Source organism: Astatotilapia calliptera, chromosome 16 (genome assembly GCF_964374335.1).
Source record: "Astatotilapia calliptera chromosome 16, fAstCal68.1, whole genome shotgun sequence".
NCBI lineage: Eukaryota > Metazoa > Chordata > Actinopteri > Cichliformes > Cichlidae > Astatotilapia > Astatotilapia calliptera.
The window spans coordinates 6634798-6650976 of record NC_137437.1 but is presented as its reverse complement, the minus strand read 5'-3'; the positions used below and the strand labels follow the sequence as shown (position 1 = coordinate 6650976).

Here is a 16179-nt window from a genome sequence, read left to right as displayed (position 1 = left end):
CATACATTTATTCAGAGACTGAAGGCTACAGCTCGATTTCATGTATCCACCTGGAAAACACTTTATGTCAGCAGCAATGTTCCCTCTAATTTTTCACGTGTCTGAGCGAACGCACAAACTCCCTGAGCGATCCCTCGGACCACTGTGAGCAGCAGCAGACGTGTGCACTGTGGTCACGCTGGCCAGCATCAAGTCCATCCAAGTTACATGGTTTATTAAAATAATCAAATTACAGCATTTACATTTATGTTAGATGACTTTTAATTAACTGCTTTAGCCCACTTACAATGAAAATTTAAAAAAATTGTTCATGACCTGTGTAGTATGTTCACACTATTGGAAGTAAAAATAACATGAAGTCCAATTTTGAAAACACAACTTTCTTTCTTTTTTTAAAATAAAGCTCTGACTTGTCTTATGAGTCTGTGGTCTGGGAGTCCTGTAACTCTGTCTGAATAAAATGCAGTATATAAAGACCAATGTTGGGCAAAGAATTATATAGTTACTTCTTCAAAAAAGTAACTGAGTTTAGCAAAGAACAGGTTTTTGTTTTTTTTCAACATTTCAAACTATTTACAGAACAATCAGCTGTTCTGCATCAAATTTGATGCCACACAAATTATTTGTGCCACTCCAAAAAATAATTTGTCCACTAAGAGATAAAGGAGAACAACAGCCTGATACCTGCAGGCCTGACAACATGAGATGTATCACTCCTGTAACACCTGTAACATTCAGTAGTCGCCTCATTGTTCTGACACACACAACAAAACTATTGACTACACTACACACTAACTACACAAGATTTGCGCTAAACGTCGCAAATCTCTCACATCTCGGAGATGTGTCACTCCCAAAACTTCCCCCTTGATTGGTTGACATGGTACATTTTTCCACCAATAGGAAAGGCTGGGTTTTTTGGTGTTGTTTTTGCTTGTGTTGAGTGCTTTCAAGCGTTTTCCTTATAAAATGCAGTTTTTACCGTTTCTTCCTGCAGTAAATATAAACAACGACAGTATTCAGGAAGAAAACCAAAGATTGCAGATATTTTTATCATAACTGTGGTTTTACGTGGCCTATCAGCACAATTTAAAAACTGGTGTAAAGTCCACACTTTTTCAATTGTTCCGTCTGTCCTGCTCACATCTCCAATGATTCTACACGTTGTCATTAACGTGGCTTCACTCCACATCAGCCACGCCGCTTTGCTAGCTAAAACAACGGTGTCGGCACATAAGGACGCTGTCATAGTCTGTCCACGACGTTGATTAGCTGCGTATATGTGAATCGCATCATTGGCTGGACTATGAGATAAGGTGGTATCGTTCTAATCCCATACGGGAGCAGCCAGTCACTCACTGACTAACACTGCAAAACAGAATTGTTAAAGTTTTAATTTTAATTTCAATTCAGGTTAGATTTTTTTGGGGGCGCAATGCAGATTTTCTGTGCGCAGAGACAGTGCCAGCAGTGTGCAATCGCAAACGTGCGCAGCTTAGAGGGAACATTGGTCAGCAGTATGTAGTAAATATTTTGGATGTGAAAACAAGCTGCATGTTCAAATAGTGAAAAATGTTTACCTACAAGTTTATTATAAATGGTCACAGTGTCAAGTTCACTTACAGTTCTTTTCCAAGTTTGATGCGGTAAAGCTTAGGCTTGTTTAGCTTGTGTACTTAGTTGATTTAAAAAAAAAAATGCAAAAATGGTTAGATAATGTAAAAAGTCCTGATTTATTTGTCTAATATTTACTCTATTCTGCACTTATGGGTGAGTCATCCTCTCCCCTTTAAAACATCTCACTGGAAAATATAGTCTTCTTGGTTCTCACTTCTAATCTTAGTCATTTTCTTCTAGTTCAGCTTTGATAAAAATTATCAGTATAAAATCCATAAGCATTGCAGCTTCTTTATGACTTGAAAATGTCAATATGATGCATTACCTTTGAAACTGTGAGTTCTTTCATATGTTTAGTTATTTATAGGCCATTACTCATTGGTAGTTTCATATGCAATTGTTAGTCACAACATTAAAACTAGCTGCCTAATAATTTGTACTTTGCTATTATGTCTTGAAACTACAACTCGTGGACAAAGAACCTTTGTGGTTAACCTGGGGTGCTGAGCCTCTGTGATTTGGACTTTTCTAGTGTAGTTTTTGGATGTTTGCTTAGATCCAGATGTTTGGAGTTTGGCAAGATCAGCACCTTAATCTGTTCAGGAAAAGCTTTTGGATTGTCGCTTGTTGGCCTGTTGAGGGAGGCTGCTGCTGTGAGAGTGTGCCATTGTCTTCCCGGTGGACCTGGAAGCCTTACTCTCGCTGATAGTCATTTAATTCACTATAATAAGAGTTTAGTAATCTCTACTTGTTGATAAATGCCTTTAATAACTTGCAATCACCATTTGGATTAAAATCTGGCTTCTGAGACATGCTCATTGTCTCCTGGAAACATGGCGCCCGTTGATTTTTGTCCAGAGATTGATAGGATTGTCGTCATGATGGGGGGAATTGTTTGATTTGGATGGAGGTTCCATACATAACACAGAGGTAACCATATTATGAGCCACCATCTCTTGAACTCTTGGCTTCAGAGCTGCTTGAAAACAGCCTATCTTGACTTTTTTACTGCCTCAATTTCATGGGGAATTTATTGCCACCCTCTGCTTAAGTGCCATGAATGTATTTACTGCAAGAGGCAATTCAGATGTCACACTCTTACCACCCTAATGCGTCTTCTGAAAGGACTTCCGTTAAGCCAGATACGAGGCCTCCATGGGGTGAGTTGGAAGGAGATGAGAAAGATGAGGGCAGGCAGACGGGTGCTTTAAATCAGTCAGACTGACTCTGGAGGTCACTCTAAGCAGCACATAACTCTCCAGCTCCCCAAACCTCCAAAAGCTTGTCATTGTGTCCCACTTCTGTGTGAGCTGAGCTGATTTTTTTTAAAAAATAATTTATTTTGTATTATTTTTTTAATATACATTATTTTTTTCTCGAGTAATGGCCTTGGTTGCAGCCGCTGGCTAGAGAGAGATTTACGAATATTTCATTGCCCTGTGGTTGTCCATGACTGTACATTGTAATTGTGTTTGTGTGTATGAGACTGCGGCACATGAGCCATAAAGGGTGTCTGAATGATGGCTGCTGGTACTTTGGGTAAGAAATGGCCACGGGCACATTGTGCTTCTTGTGTAGGGCAGGCACAAACAGCCTACCAGGTTGCCATTGTGAAGGTCATAGCTTTTAACACATTGTGTAGACCCATGAAGATGGAGCCAAACCTGCCTTTTTGACTAAGACAGCTAATTGTCTTGATTTAGGGAGTTGGATTCTGTGAATAAAGAACATTTAAGAAGACATCGTGTCTTTGGGATAAATTTACAATTTTATGTCTATGTAAGAATACAGATTGGTTGCCGACTGTTTTCACACATTTCAGTCTTAATAATGCCCATTTACCATGAGATCAGGGTTTTATTTTGCATTCTTGACTCTGGAGCAGCATTAAATGCATTACATATTGAGAGATTCATACAAAGCTGCAGTAATTTATTACATACACTACCAGTCAAATGTTTGGACAGACTTTCTCATTTAATGGTTTCCCTTTATTTTTATGACTATTTACATTGTAGATTCTCACTGAAGGCATCAAAACTATGAATGAATACATACAGAATTATGTAGTGAAAAAAGTGGGACATTTCTCCAAACATGTTTTATATTTTAGATTCTTCAAAATAGCCACCCTTTGCTTTGTTTACTGCTTTGCACACTCTTGGCATTCTCTTGATGACCTTCATGAGGTCGTCGCCTGAAATAGTTTTCAACAGTCTTGAAGGAGTTCGCAGGGATGCTGAGCACTTGTCGGCCCTTTTGCCTTCACTCTGTGGTCAATCTCATCCCAAACCATCTTGTTTAGGTCAGGTGACTGTGGAGGCCACTCTCCTTCTTGGTCAAATAGCCCTTACACAGTCTGGAGGTGTGTTTGGGGTTATTGTCGTATTGAAAATAAATGTTGGTCCAACTAAACGCAAACCGGATGGGATGGCATGTCGCTGCAGGATGCTGTTGTAGCCATGCTGTATAAATCCCCAACAGTGTCACTAGCAAAGCACCCCCACACCATCACACGTCCTCATCCATTCTTCACGGTGGGAACCATGCGTGTAGAGAGTATCCGTTCACCTTTTCTGCGTCCCACAAAGGCAGCTGGAACCAAAGATCTCAAATTTGGACTCATCAGACCAAAGCACAGGTCTTCCATCAGGTTTTCATCACATGTCCATTCCTCATGTTTCTTGGTCCAAACAAACTCTTCTGCTTGTTGCTTTTCCTTAGTCGTGGTTTATTAGCAGCTGTTTGAACATAAAGGCCTGATTTGCACCAGTCTCCTCATTCAAAGTTTTAGCAATTTTCCAGACTGACTGACCTTCATTTCCTAAAGTAATGATGGACTGTTGTTTCTCTTTACTTAGCTGATTGGTTTTTGCCATAATATGAAATCTAACATTCGTCAAAAAGGGCTGTTAGCTGTGCACCAACCTGACTTCTGCACAACACAACTGATGCTCCCAACCCCATTAAGAAGGCAAGAAATAAGCTCTGACAAGGCACACCTGTGAAGTGAAACCATTTCAGGTGACTACATCATGAAGCTTACTGACAGAGGGCCAAGGGTTTGCAGCGCTGTCAACAAAGCAAAGGGTGGCTACTTTCAGGAATCTAAAACATAGGACATATTGAGAGTTATTTAGCATTTTTTTCTTTGCATATATCTTTCTTCTTATACTTGATGTCTTCAGTATGTATCTACAATGTAGAAAGTAGTAAAAATAAAGAAAAACCATTAAATTAGAAGGTTTTGACTGGTAGTGTATCTCACAGTGGAACATTTTCTCACTATTTGCTTTAACCTTTTAAATACTTTTACACTTCAGACTGCTTTTTACATTTTTTTTTTCCTCAACCAAAATGGAAAGACAAATCTTTTTTGTGGGCTGGCCAAATAAATTCCTCAAATGAGAAATACCACTGCCTTTTCCATTGGACCCTGCACCGTGTGTGAGACTTCACTTTTTACTTTCAAGCTCATCAGTTGATAAGGTGTGGGAGGGAAAGAGAGGTTTTTAATCTCTCTCTGGCTCTGACCTTAATAACACAGGGCCACTCTTGGGCTGCCAGTTCATTCCAGAGTGAGCTGGAGTGTATAATGTTGCATGATTAATACTTTTGCAGTTGCAGTATAGAAACTGGGAAGCATGAAAATAAGCAAAACACTGTAGAGGGCGATAATAAAAACCTTCAGTCACAGGTTTCCCGATCCTTAGGCACAGAACACAACAAGACACGATTTTATTAAGTTGGTCTTCAGACACTGAAACCATGTGTGAATGTGTTTCATTATGCAGTTGAAATGGGGACAGGCTGCCTTACTGAGACGAGTGTGCTGATTGATGATGATCCAGTTTATGACTAATGACTTTTTAATTTTTAAAAAATGGCCTGGATTTGGAAAAATAAGGAGAAATTCCCAGGAGATTGTTTCTAAAAATTCTCTATACTACAAGTGAGCGCTTCGATCACTGGCTAATGTAGCCATTCAGAAATAATGGTTACAAAACAAAAGATGCCTATGAACATACAGACATATTCATATTTCTTGACAGTGCTACTGTCTCCCTTTATTGGTGTTCTGGATTGACGTGCCATATCTTGATACATGTCAAGGGATGCTGATACACCAAATATCAGTATTTCAAAAAATACATTTAAATAGTTGAATGAATACTATGAACAAGAGGGCTCATCCCATGCACAGTCATCCTGAGATGACGTTAGTTGAACAGACTTGCATGAAACCGGCTCGACTCAAAGAGCATCCAACACTGGGCACACTTAGCTTCAACGAGTTATCAGTTAATTGCTGCATTATCAGAAACAGATTGCACATAATTCCCAACTTGACCTCATTAGTTGCAGACTGTGACAAACATTTATGGCAGGTTTTGGTTGCAGTATTGGTATACTTGCTAATGCCATTTTGTTGCAAAAAAAATAACCAAGTAAGATAACATTATGTTTATTTTATCGGATAAACAAAATTTTGACAGTCTAACTTTGAGGACATAATTTACAGCTTAAAAAGATGATAAATGTATGTTGTTGCAATACTCAGCATTTCGCCAAAATCGCAATAATAATTCATCGTGAGTGAAGACATTTTCTGATGAGCTGTTTCCAAACGCGAAACATTTTCCTCCTCGTCTCTAAACTCTCTTAGAAAAAGAGATTTTTAATCTGTGAGATGTATACTTGGACAGATAACGGATATAAATAAATAAATAAAACGCTTATGTACTACCTCTTGCATCATATTGCAGCTTTCAGTTTTCGGTCTTCAGCAGAAAAAAGAAAAAACAATGCAACAACAAACACATCAGGCTGTTATACCTGGATAAATGCTATATTTTTCTGCATTTTCTGAAGTAGTTTGTTCTTCAGACCTGGCAGAACAAAAAAGCAGTAGGATGTTTACCAAGTCATGACAAGTACTAATGAGGCAGGATCTGGTAGACTTGCAGATAGTAAGATTCAGCCTAGACTCCAAATGAGAAAGCTACAAATTTATACTTTTTTTTAGGGGGAAAAATCCTCTTATCTTGTAAGTAATGGTTTAAACAAATTGCCATTGTCCAATAAAAAAAACTTAGGAAAACATTAGCTTGTCCATTCGTTGCAGTTCAAATCGAAGGGTTGGAGGGGGGGAAAATGCAAAATAGCATAGAAGTGGGATTTTAAAACTAAAAGTATATGCAAGATAATAGTATAAGTATAAGCAGCTGCCACAGAAAAGATGAATCATGTGAAACGACAGCGTTGTGTTTCTACTGGTGCTTCTCTGAAGAGTTGAACAGGCTCCCCTTATCCTACACCACAAGCTGTTGGATGTCTCCACACTCCGAGATGTAGTAATTCACAGTGGGTACTAACTGAAAAGAGAAGTAATCACCAGCAGCACTGACTAGAGGTAAAGGCGTGTGTCACGGCACGTTTTGTGGAGGAATCTTTGGTGCAGTGTGGGTGGGAACACGGTTTATTAACTTAAACATACCCTTTGTTGCACAGTTTATCACGGTGTTAGATGCTTTGTGTTCAGTTTGGCTTAAACACAAAACGTTTTCATTTTTTCCGTTATGAAATTGGTATTTCAAGTTCTTATGAAGGTGTCCATGAACAGATTAATTCCAGCAACACTTGAAGTGTGGAACAAGAACATGGATAATTTAACAGAATTTCCTGCTCCCTACTCTGAACTACATAGTACAACATAAAGCCAAATAATAATAATAATAATATCTTTGGTGCTAATAGCCACCTTCTAGCATCCTGCAGTGCCCTTTCATAGGGATATTGATGAATACAGGTCACAGGAGTGTTCATTTTGGCTGCTATTTCCTCTCTGCAGCAAATTACTGAGGAGCTTTACTTCTGATTGTAGAGTGCATCAGCCACTGGGTCAGTGCAAGCCCATCCACCCCCTTCCCCCCAATCCTTTGCATGTATCTCCCAAGATACTGTGATGGCAAGCGGTAGCTGTCAGAATCAATCACTGAATTTTGTAGCCTAATGTCCAATTAGTATTCCAAGGTCCTTTAAATAAGCAGTTTGTCAACATTGTCAAGCTCCCCGCACTGCAGCGCTTGTCCTTGGCATATGAGCCAATCAGAATTTGATGAAGCGTCCAATCAACACATATCAGAGGGAGTCAGCCAACGTTTAAGTGTCCATGTCCCGGTGCGTATTAATTTGATTTATAATCCTCGGTGCGTGAACGGAGTGCGTCATGGAAAGCCACGAAGCCAAGAACACAATGAAACTTCTGGCCCTTGTCTTTATTAGCTTGGCTGCATGCCTGCTCCAAGGAGAGAGAAAGTTGGAAGAGGATTTGGATGCTCATGGTGGCATAAAGAGGCAGGCTGTTGGACAGAGAGGGAAACTGGTGTAGCTTGGTGGCCGTAAAATGACAGGTCTATATTTTATGGGCCAGAGATGCACTTTGTCATTTTTGTAAATTTTGTAGCTTGTAGTTGGGGAAACCCCAACTTTCAATTGGTATTGGGAAGAGCTCTACATCTTAGTCACTTTGTCAAAACCGAGATCATCATTAACCAGAAATGATGATGAGGTAACAGTCATGTAGACAGACTGCAACAGAGGGCAAGAAATCAGCAGATATCCATATAAATGAGACTGTGATATACAATACACGGCCACATGGACAGGAAATGTGCCTTCTTTTTCTGTTGTCGATGCCACATGTGTAAGAGTTGCAAAGGGGAGGAGGTGTTTTGAAATGGATAGAGAGCAGCACTGATTCAGTAAAAGCTGGCACTCTTTCCTCCCTTGGCTGTGTCATCTTCTCTGTTTGCCCTGGAGCGCCTCTTCACAGCATCAGCCTCCATGTCAGGGCTCATCTCCCAATCTCTTGCTCTTTTTATCCTCCTTCCCTCCCCGAGTCTCCTCTTTTCCAGCCTCTTTTCAAAGCTCATATGAAAAGTAGAGTCTTATTCTTCTCTGTTCAGTGGACCGATGTCTGTATGATTGGTTGAAAGGAAGTAATGCAATATAATGATATATATAGAGAGAAGACGAGGCTTTGCCATTGGGCCTGTGTGTAGAAAAACACTATTGTTTTGCATTGAATTGATTGGTGGATTTCACGTTCCTATGACAACTAACCCAGGCTACAACAGCTGCTGTAAATAAACCAATGTAATGCTCAAATGAAAATTATATCAGTGCAACTTGAAATCATACCACCATGATGACTGTATGATTGTGTCCCTTTTGTTTTTTGTGACAGTGATGTCACACGTGTCAAAGGACTTTGCTTCTTCTAACATACTGTTTTTTTTGTTTGTTTGTTTTTTTTAGATGATGAAACATGCCTGGGACAGCTACAGACAGTACGGCTGGGGTCACAACGAGCTAAAGCCCATCGCCAAGAAAGGACATTCCACAAATATCTTTGGTAAGCCAGATACTGCCGCCTTTACCCATCGGCAGTTTGCTCACACAGTCATAAGTCGCACTTGGATGCATGCGTGATGTGCACACACACACACCATCTTCCTAACACTCAGACAAACACACACGGCTCCTTCTCTTGTGGACAAGGTCATGCGATAGTGCCTCCAGTAGGATGCATATCACATTAGGGGAAAAAAATGTTTGCAAACACGAGCATAGGATCGCTGAGGCTGCAACAAGAGGATGCACGTGACGAACAGGAGAAATCTAAATGTATTTGAGATACTGCAGATATTTAACAAGTCTTTATTTAGTGCATAGATCTGCACTTTGTTAGTGAGCAATAAACACTCAAATAATCTCACTGTTGGGCTAACACTCCAATGTGTCAGCCTTATCACAGTAAAGTTGTAGTGTTAGGTTTAAAATTAGACAGTGTAGCTGATAATGCTTGGTGAGAAATTCTTTTTTGTACAAGGAGAGACAATCGGGATTTGTTTATTGGTATGCACCTCTTTATCTGCCATCTATGATGATCACAATGATCCAGCCACTACACTCGTTGTAGTTGAACATTTTGTACATTTTCAAAACATTAACAACATTACCTGCTGTTCAAATTAAATATGTTTTACAGAAACGATTCAAATAAAATGTTAAAATGACTGAATTATAGCTTAAACTATCTAGCTCTATCTATATATCTATATGTTTGGAAGTCTGTGAAGTCTTTCTTTTTTGGTCTCTGCCAGCACTTGTACAAAACTATCTGGCTCTTCAGCAGCTGATGCTCCACTCTGCCTGTCTGCTGCTTGCTGTGTAGTCTGAAGTGTACAGAGGCTTTTTAGAACTTATTGACTGAGAAGGACCGCCCACTAAGAACTGCGCCAATTAACCAAAACACTAAAGTTGCAGGCTAGACAGGCTATGCAGGGGGCTAAAACTCACTGCAAAGCTCCTTTGGGCAAATGGGAGCTGATAAATTTTGGCTGTGAATAGTCTGCAAGTTCATAACTATGCAAACTTTAAGTGCTCGTATTATGCTCAGTTGCAGATTTATCATTTTATTTTGGGATATGTTTGGATGCTTGTTCAGAATTTTTTTTTTTTTTTTTTTACTTCTGTTATCTGTTGCAATAGCTCTTCATATCCTGTACCAGAAATGCTCAGTTTTAGCTTCTGTCTCTTAAAAACCTCCTCCCTAAAAGCACAGATTGCTTTGATTGGCCGGGTTGCCTGGCTAATTTGACCTGTTGGTTATACACTGTAAATCTATTAGTACGAGTGCAGCCCAGCTAACTGAGTCCTCAGTTCCCCGAGAGCTCAGAGAGCACAAAGGTTCTTGAGTTCATTCTTGTAACAAATACAATATTTATACCTGGCTTAGCTCGTGCCTGAGGCATTTTAAAAAACAGAAGCTGCTGAAGTGAAGAAATAATAGTAGTTTTAAATAACCAGTGCCCAGTCAAGACGGAATTTTTGTCAGCAAGGTTGTCCAAATTTCTGATATAGAAAATGTTACTGGTATCTTTATGAACCAAAAGTTCTGAAAATAGTTCTCTTAATTGATAAATGGGCAAAATGATTGCGCTAGCAAAGCTGTTTTTCATACGTGCTCATGTTTGATGTTGCTGTAAGGCATTTGTACATTTGTGAATCCTTTGGAGCTATGAAGATCTCTCATTTTATTACGTATAAAAATGGTCAGATCTTCATGTGAGTCAGATCATGGTGGATCCCGGAAAAGTAGTTTGTGTACTATGGGTGCCCCTGAGCTTTTTTGATGCAGTGTGTAATTCAGTGTTCTCTTCAGTGCTGAAAGCCAACCAAGCTCAGAGTCAGCAAATCAAACCCAAGCCTCTGCCATGCTTTAGAAATGAAATATGCTTCTGTTGCAGCCAGAATGTTAGAAATATACGTGTAGCATTTTCAGGCTTCTTGCATCTCTACAGTTTTGCTTTGGCCACTTCAAACTGCCTGTGTGCTATTAGTTCAGATGGTGCATATCCACAGTTGTCTTAGGTGGTCACATTCTGTCAGTAATCAATAGAGAAATCCAGGTTATTTCAAAGCGTTCCCAAGCTTTTTCTTGTACCTCCTTGTGTTATTAGTCAATTGCATGTCTTCATCTGTGGTCTATGGCTTTCAGAGTTGATGAAGTAGGCACACAGCTATCCAGAGCTATCCAGCCCTCTGTCACAGCTTTGTAAAGAAGACGCAATTAGCACATAACCTGCTAAACAATAGCTGGATGGAATGACTGTGTAGGCTGCAGCCTTTGCCTTTGTGTCGTGTTTGATTCATTTGAATTACGAAAGTAAATGGTGAAAAGATGAGGAGAGCTATGGTTAATATCGATAGATGTGTTAGTAATAATCACTGCCAATAATGATTTAACTCATTGGATACTGTGAGCTTATACCTGTGAAAATGTGGCTTTGTGCTTGTTTATCTGTTTGAGTTGCCAGCTTGACTTGTGTGTTTATGCTAATGTTGCTGGATGTGTGCGTTTATGTGCGTGTGTGTGTGGTGTGAGGGTGCATGCTTATGAGGCGTTTGTGTCAAATTGGAACGTTCCGTCTGGCAAATTGGCCGGAGGCGCCTCTGTTATTTTATGAGCTGCTGCTAAATGGTAGATAGATGCTGCTTGTGTGTGTGTGCGCACTTCCATTTGTTAGTATTCATGTGTGTCTGACTGTTCATCTGCAGCATGTCCTTTTGTGTTTTATCATTGTGTCTGTCTGGGTGGTTTTCCCCTGCCGCCTTGTAATAGCTGACTCTGGATAGATGCTGTTATTATTCACTGGGTGGCCAATAAAATACAAGCAAGACACAAGGCAAAATCAAGCATTGCGCTCCTCACAAAACACACTTCCATTATTGATGAGGCGTATCCTGTCTTCTTACAGGCGGTATTGATTGTGTTTTGGTGTGATTTGGAGAGAGTGCAGAATGCAGAAAGAAAAAGCAGTATTTGAGAGATGCAGTGGACCTCCTGCTGTGTTAGCTATTACTGACATTGACTGCTTTTAACACGGGGGACTCAGACATCCAAAAGTCTGGCTGACTGGATGAAAATAGTGCGAGTTATGGATTTAAACCACGTTCATATTTTGCTAGACCCTGATGCACTGCACGTTGGGATAAAAAGTATCCCTTTGCATTTCTTTAAACTTGAATTCTGAACCTGACTTCTTGACTGGAGGGCAATGTGGAAAGATTTCTCATCTCCAACCAAGCGAGCGCGGCATCGTCCCGTTTCAGGCTAGAACTGAGAAGCGTTCTGTTCCCGACAAAAGCATTACATACATAACAGTTTGTATACAGCTAGCTTCTATTTAACATGCCCTCCATGCAGCTGTTAAAAAAGAAAATGCGTAAAGCTCTTTGTGCTCACTGCATGCCTTCCAGCTCAGCCTTAATCTGTCCTGAGAGAAGAGGGCTGGCCAGAATGGTAACAAGTGGACCAGGGCTCCCATTGTGCCTCAGATAACCTTGTCTCCTCTGCCTCGCGCTGATGCCGATGCATTTATTTTTCCACCCTATTCTGTTGAGATGAGCTGAGTTGATTTTTGACTTCAGATCCAAACACATCCTTTGTCTACACAGTTCAAGCCACTATAACTCATGACCTTTCTGTAAGACAAAAGTAGCAAATACACTGGATTTTTTTTAAAACTAGTATATGCCTGTGCCTAATACTACTAAAACAGAACAAAACAGAATTAGAAATGATGATGCGGTAACAGTCATGTAGACAATTAATTTTTTTTCCGTCCTCGTGCTTTGCGTTTGCAGTGCGATCTTTTTCATTCGTTTTGACTCCAGTCTTGGCAGACGATGGAGGCGATACTGCCCCCATAGCTTCCTGTAGTGTATTGCAGTTACAAACATGCATTTACGTGGTATTAGTATACGACACATTGACAATGTAAATGTCGACTATTTGTTGTAGTCGACGTCATCGATGATGCCAAGGAATCGTTGTAGCCCTACTTGCAGTAGAAATTGAGGAGTGTTGTTTCTTAGGGTTGCTACTTTCTATAGATTTAATTTGTGGCTTTTTGAAGTAATTTCAGCGGCTTTAGTCTCGTTTCGCGACACGCGAGGGAGTTCAGTGGTGAGTCTGAGGCCTGCCATCCATACTCTGTCTAGTGGCTGTTATTGCTTTATTGGTTTTGCAGTCCAGCGATTTTCATCTAAACCTGCAAGTGGAGATTTGCTCATATCTCATCCCCATGGCTTTTCCCCAGCGGCAGTTTGACACGCTCACAGTAAATGATATTACAGACAGCCTCAGGCATGTTGTTGCTAGAGGCCTGTTAGGTTGGAGGCGATGGGGATGATGCAAAGCGGGGATGAGGCTTGGACACCTGGATCCACTGTCAGCTCAGTACTGGAGAGAGCTGCCTCATTATTCATAGCATGCTTTTTCCATTACAAGATTACTTTGGTTGTTTGCCCACAGAGATGATCTGTCACTTTAAACTCAGTTTTCAACAACACATTCTCGGTTGTAATCTCAAAAGCATTTGATGCTGTTTCTTTGTTTTGCTGCTTTTCTTAATGGCATTAAAGCTCATAAATTACTGCATTCAAGTAAAGCAAAAAGAATTATTACAGGATTTTCAGTATACGAGTCATTTGGGGGTGGGGGGTTTAGAAGACTATCTACAGGCCCTCTGTGTACCAGTAGGTTCTCTTTGGCTTCAGTCACTTTCAGAGTCCTGTAAAAATACCAGATCAAACCCTACTTTGATTTCAAGCTTTGCTAATCAGTAGACTCAGCCATGTAATCTTCTGTAGAGCTACTGGATTTTCATTCCTTCTCACATTATCTCTGCTGGGTTTGTGTGGATGATGTAATGACCACTTTCACTCAGTGTCATGTAACTTTACTTGACCCTGTTGCTTACATGCCTTTATGTGATGGCTTCATGATCAGTAAGCAAAATAACATGTTTATGTGCAGATATTAAATAAGTAATATCTAGTGCCATAAACTGAGTTCTTGTACCAAAGTGTGCCTTGACTGTTTGGCTATGAGGTCAGTTCCTTGATCATTAATATGGAAATTGTCATGACCATTGATCAACCACCAATCAAAGTGCGTTGATCATTAATCAAAGATCATTGATCAGCGGCCATGAGTACTGTTTATAAGGTTGGGGAAGCCTGCAGTCAGCTGAACGTTTCTCCCACTATAAACACTACGTCCAAATGAACTGAATACACCTTTTGGGGTATTCATGATATGTTAGAGTATTTGTGCATGTCCATAAAGTCTCTGTATACAAACAAAAGCAATGCGATGCATCTTGTGCTGCTCTGGGTGTATTGTCAGCATTGATCGCAAGATATTGAATAACCCACAGAGCCTACTTCTAGTACTTCCTTAGTTATCTTTTTATGGATGCAGCATGCTGTCAGCTGTAAGCTATTATCCAAAACTCCTCACTGTTGTTGCCTTTTTCATGAGGGTTGATTCCAGAAATCTTATGGCACTATTACCATGGTCTTAGTTTGGTGCTCGTAAGTGTAAAACGGTGTCAGCCAAACCCTTACTGTTCATAGGCGAGTCGCCGAACTTAGATCTGTTTTGCATACCTTCCTAACATTTCACCTGACAGGGTGTCATTATCACTCACCTTCTACATTTTATTTGCAGACACATCTCTCGTGTACAGGTAAAACTGATGAGACACTATCAGTTTTACCTCCAAACAACCACAGTTTAGCTAGGTTACTTTGTTCACGGTCATGTGTGCTTCAAGTAGGAAAATTTACTTGACAGTGCCGAGAGTTTATAACACAAGCTTTTTAAAAAAAAAATTATTCTGTTTGTTTGTAAAAGGAAACTCTTACTCATCTCATATTTTGGAAATAATGGGAAACTAATATTCTGTTGGTTAATACTTAGTAACAGAAGTGATTTTCCATGTTGGATGAGAAGCCATGCATGTTTAACTGAAGGCATTTCACTCCCAAAGCTTGCACGTTGTATGCTTGGATGTGTTGATGACTGAGACAGTAAGAAAGAGTGGAGTGGGGTGAAAGGTTTGCCTGATGATTGCTTCCTAATGATGGCCCAAAGACTCGAGACTGCTTTCTGCAGCAGAATAGGAAGCAGAGGAAGAGCGTGAAGCAGAGATCAGGGATTGTGGAGGGGAAGACAGAGAGAAATCCAGCTGATGCTTCACTAAGCTCCATGCCTCTTAGTTACTGTTGCCATGCTTGTCTGCACATTTCAGGTTCACAGTGGTAACGGTGGCAAATTTGCTCACTGAAATTCTTAGTGTTTCTGGAATCACAGGTTCATGATGTCAGGCTGTAGTTAGAGCAGTAACCATCACTATATTCCACAGAGTCACCTGCCAAATGGACTTGATTTGCCGAGTTGGAAGTAAGTTATTAGTAAGTTATTGGATATATTGTAATCTGATAGCAGTGAAACATAACCATGAAAACAAATGGAAATTCTTACATTAGTGGTTAAGGTTAAATGCATTTTTTATGGCTTCTAAAAATGTATTATTAGTAATTGTAACCTCTTGACACCACTTCAGATCTGATCTGTACCTGCTAGAATTAATTGGTACTTCTATTTATGACTGAGCTTGTTACATAATTCCTACCCTGACAGGCTTTGGAACAGTTACAATGTGAAAAGAGAGTTAGAGTAAGACCTGAATTCTGCTCCCAAACAAGGCATCAAATCTTCTTCAGAACATTAATGTGAGCCTCCCTTTCAGATTAAACTTTCAGCAGGGCTGCCAGTGGCGAGTTGGACAGCAGGAAACAGAAGGATTTGCCTGCTGCTGAGTCCAGCAGGAATGTGCATAAGCCTCTCAAACAGAGAAGAAAAAGGGGAAGGTTCTTAAACAAAACATCACCTTGTAGGTTTGTACCCACAGGCTTTGGCATTTTTATTGTCTGCCATCAATGTGAGCAGATGATGATCAAGGTTGTATAACTGCTGCTGAATAATTGGTTTGGGCTCATTGGAACCAGTCGGGTTGTTACTTTTTGTTAAAGGGATCTGATTCAGTACAGTGCAGGGAGGTTTGGTGGCAGTGCAAAGCTGTGAAAAAGTTGTACTCGGCGGCCCAGTTGTTTTGATGTGAATTTGTTTCAGATAAATTGGTT

General features: G+C 40.2%; 1 protein-coding gene across 4 annotated transcripts in view; it reads left to right on the top strand.

The window, feature by feature from the left end:
- man1a2 (mannosidase, alpha, class 1A, member 2) overlaps positions 1 to 16179 on the top strand; it is a 141532-nt gene that overhangs the window by 44938 nt on the left and 80415 nt on the right. For all 4 annotated transcript variants that reach the window (XM_026145360.2, XM_026145363.2, XM_080291166.1 and 1 more), the window contains exon 4: positions 8938 to 9034. In XM_026145360.2, the coding sequence (XP_026001145.1) occupies positions 8938 to 9034 (97 nt within the window). The remainder of the gene's footprint in view (positions 1 to 8937; positions 9035 to 16179) is intronic.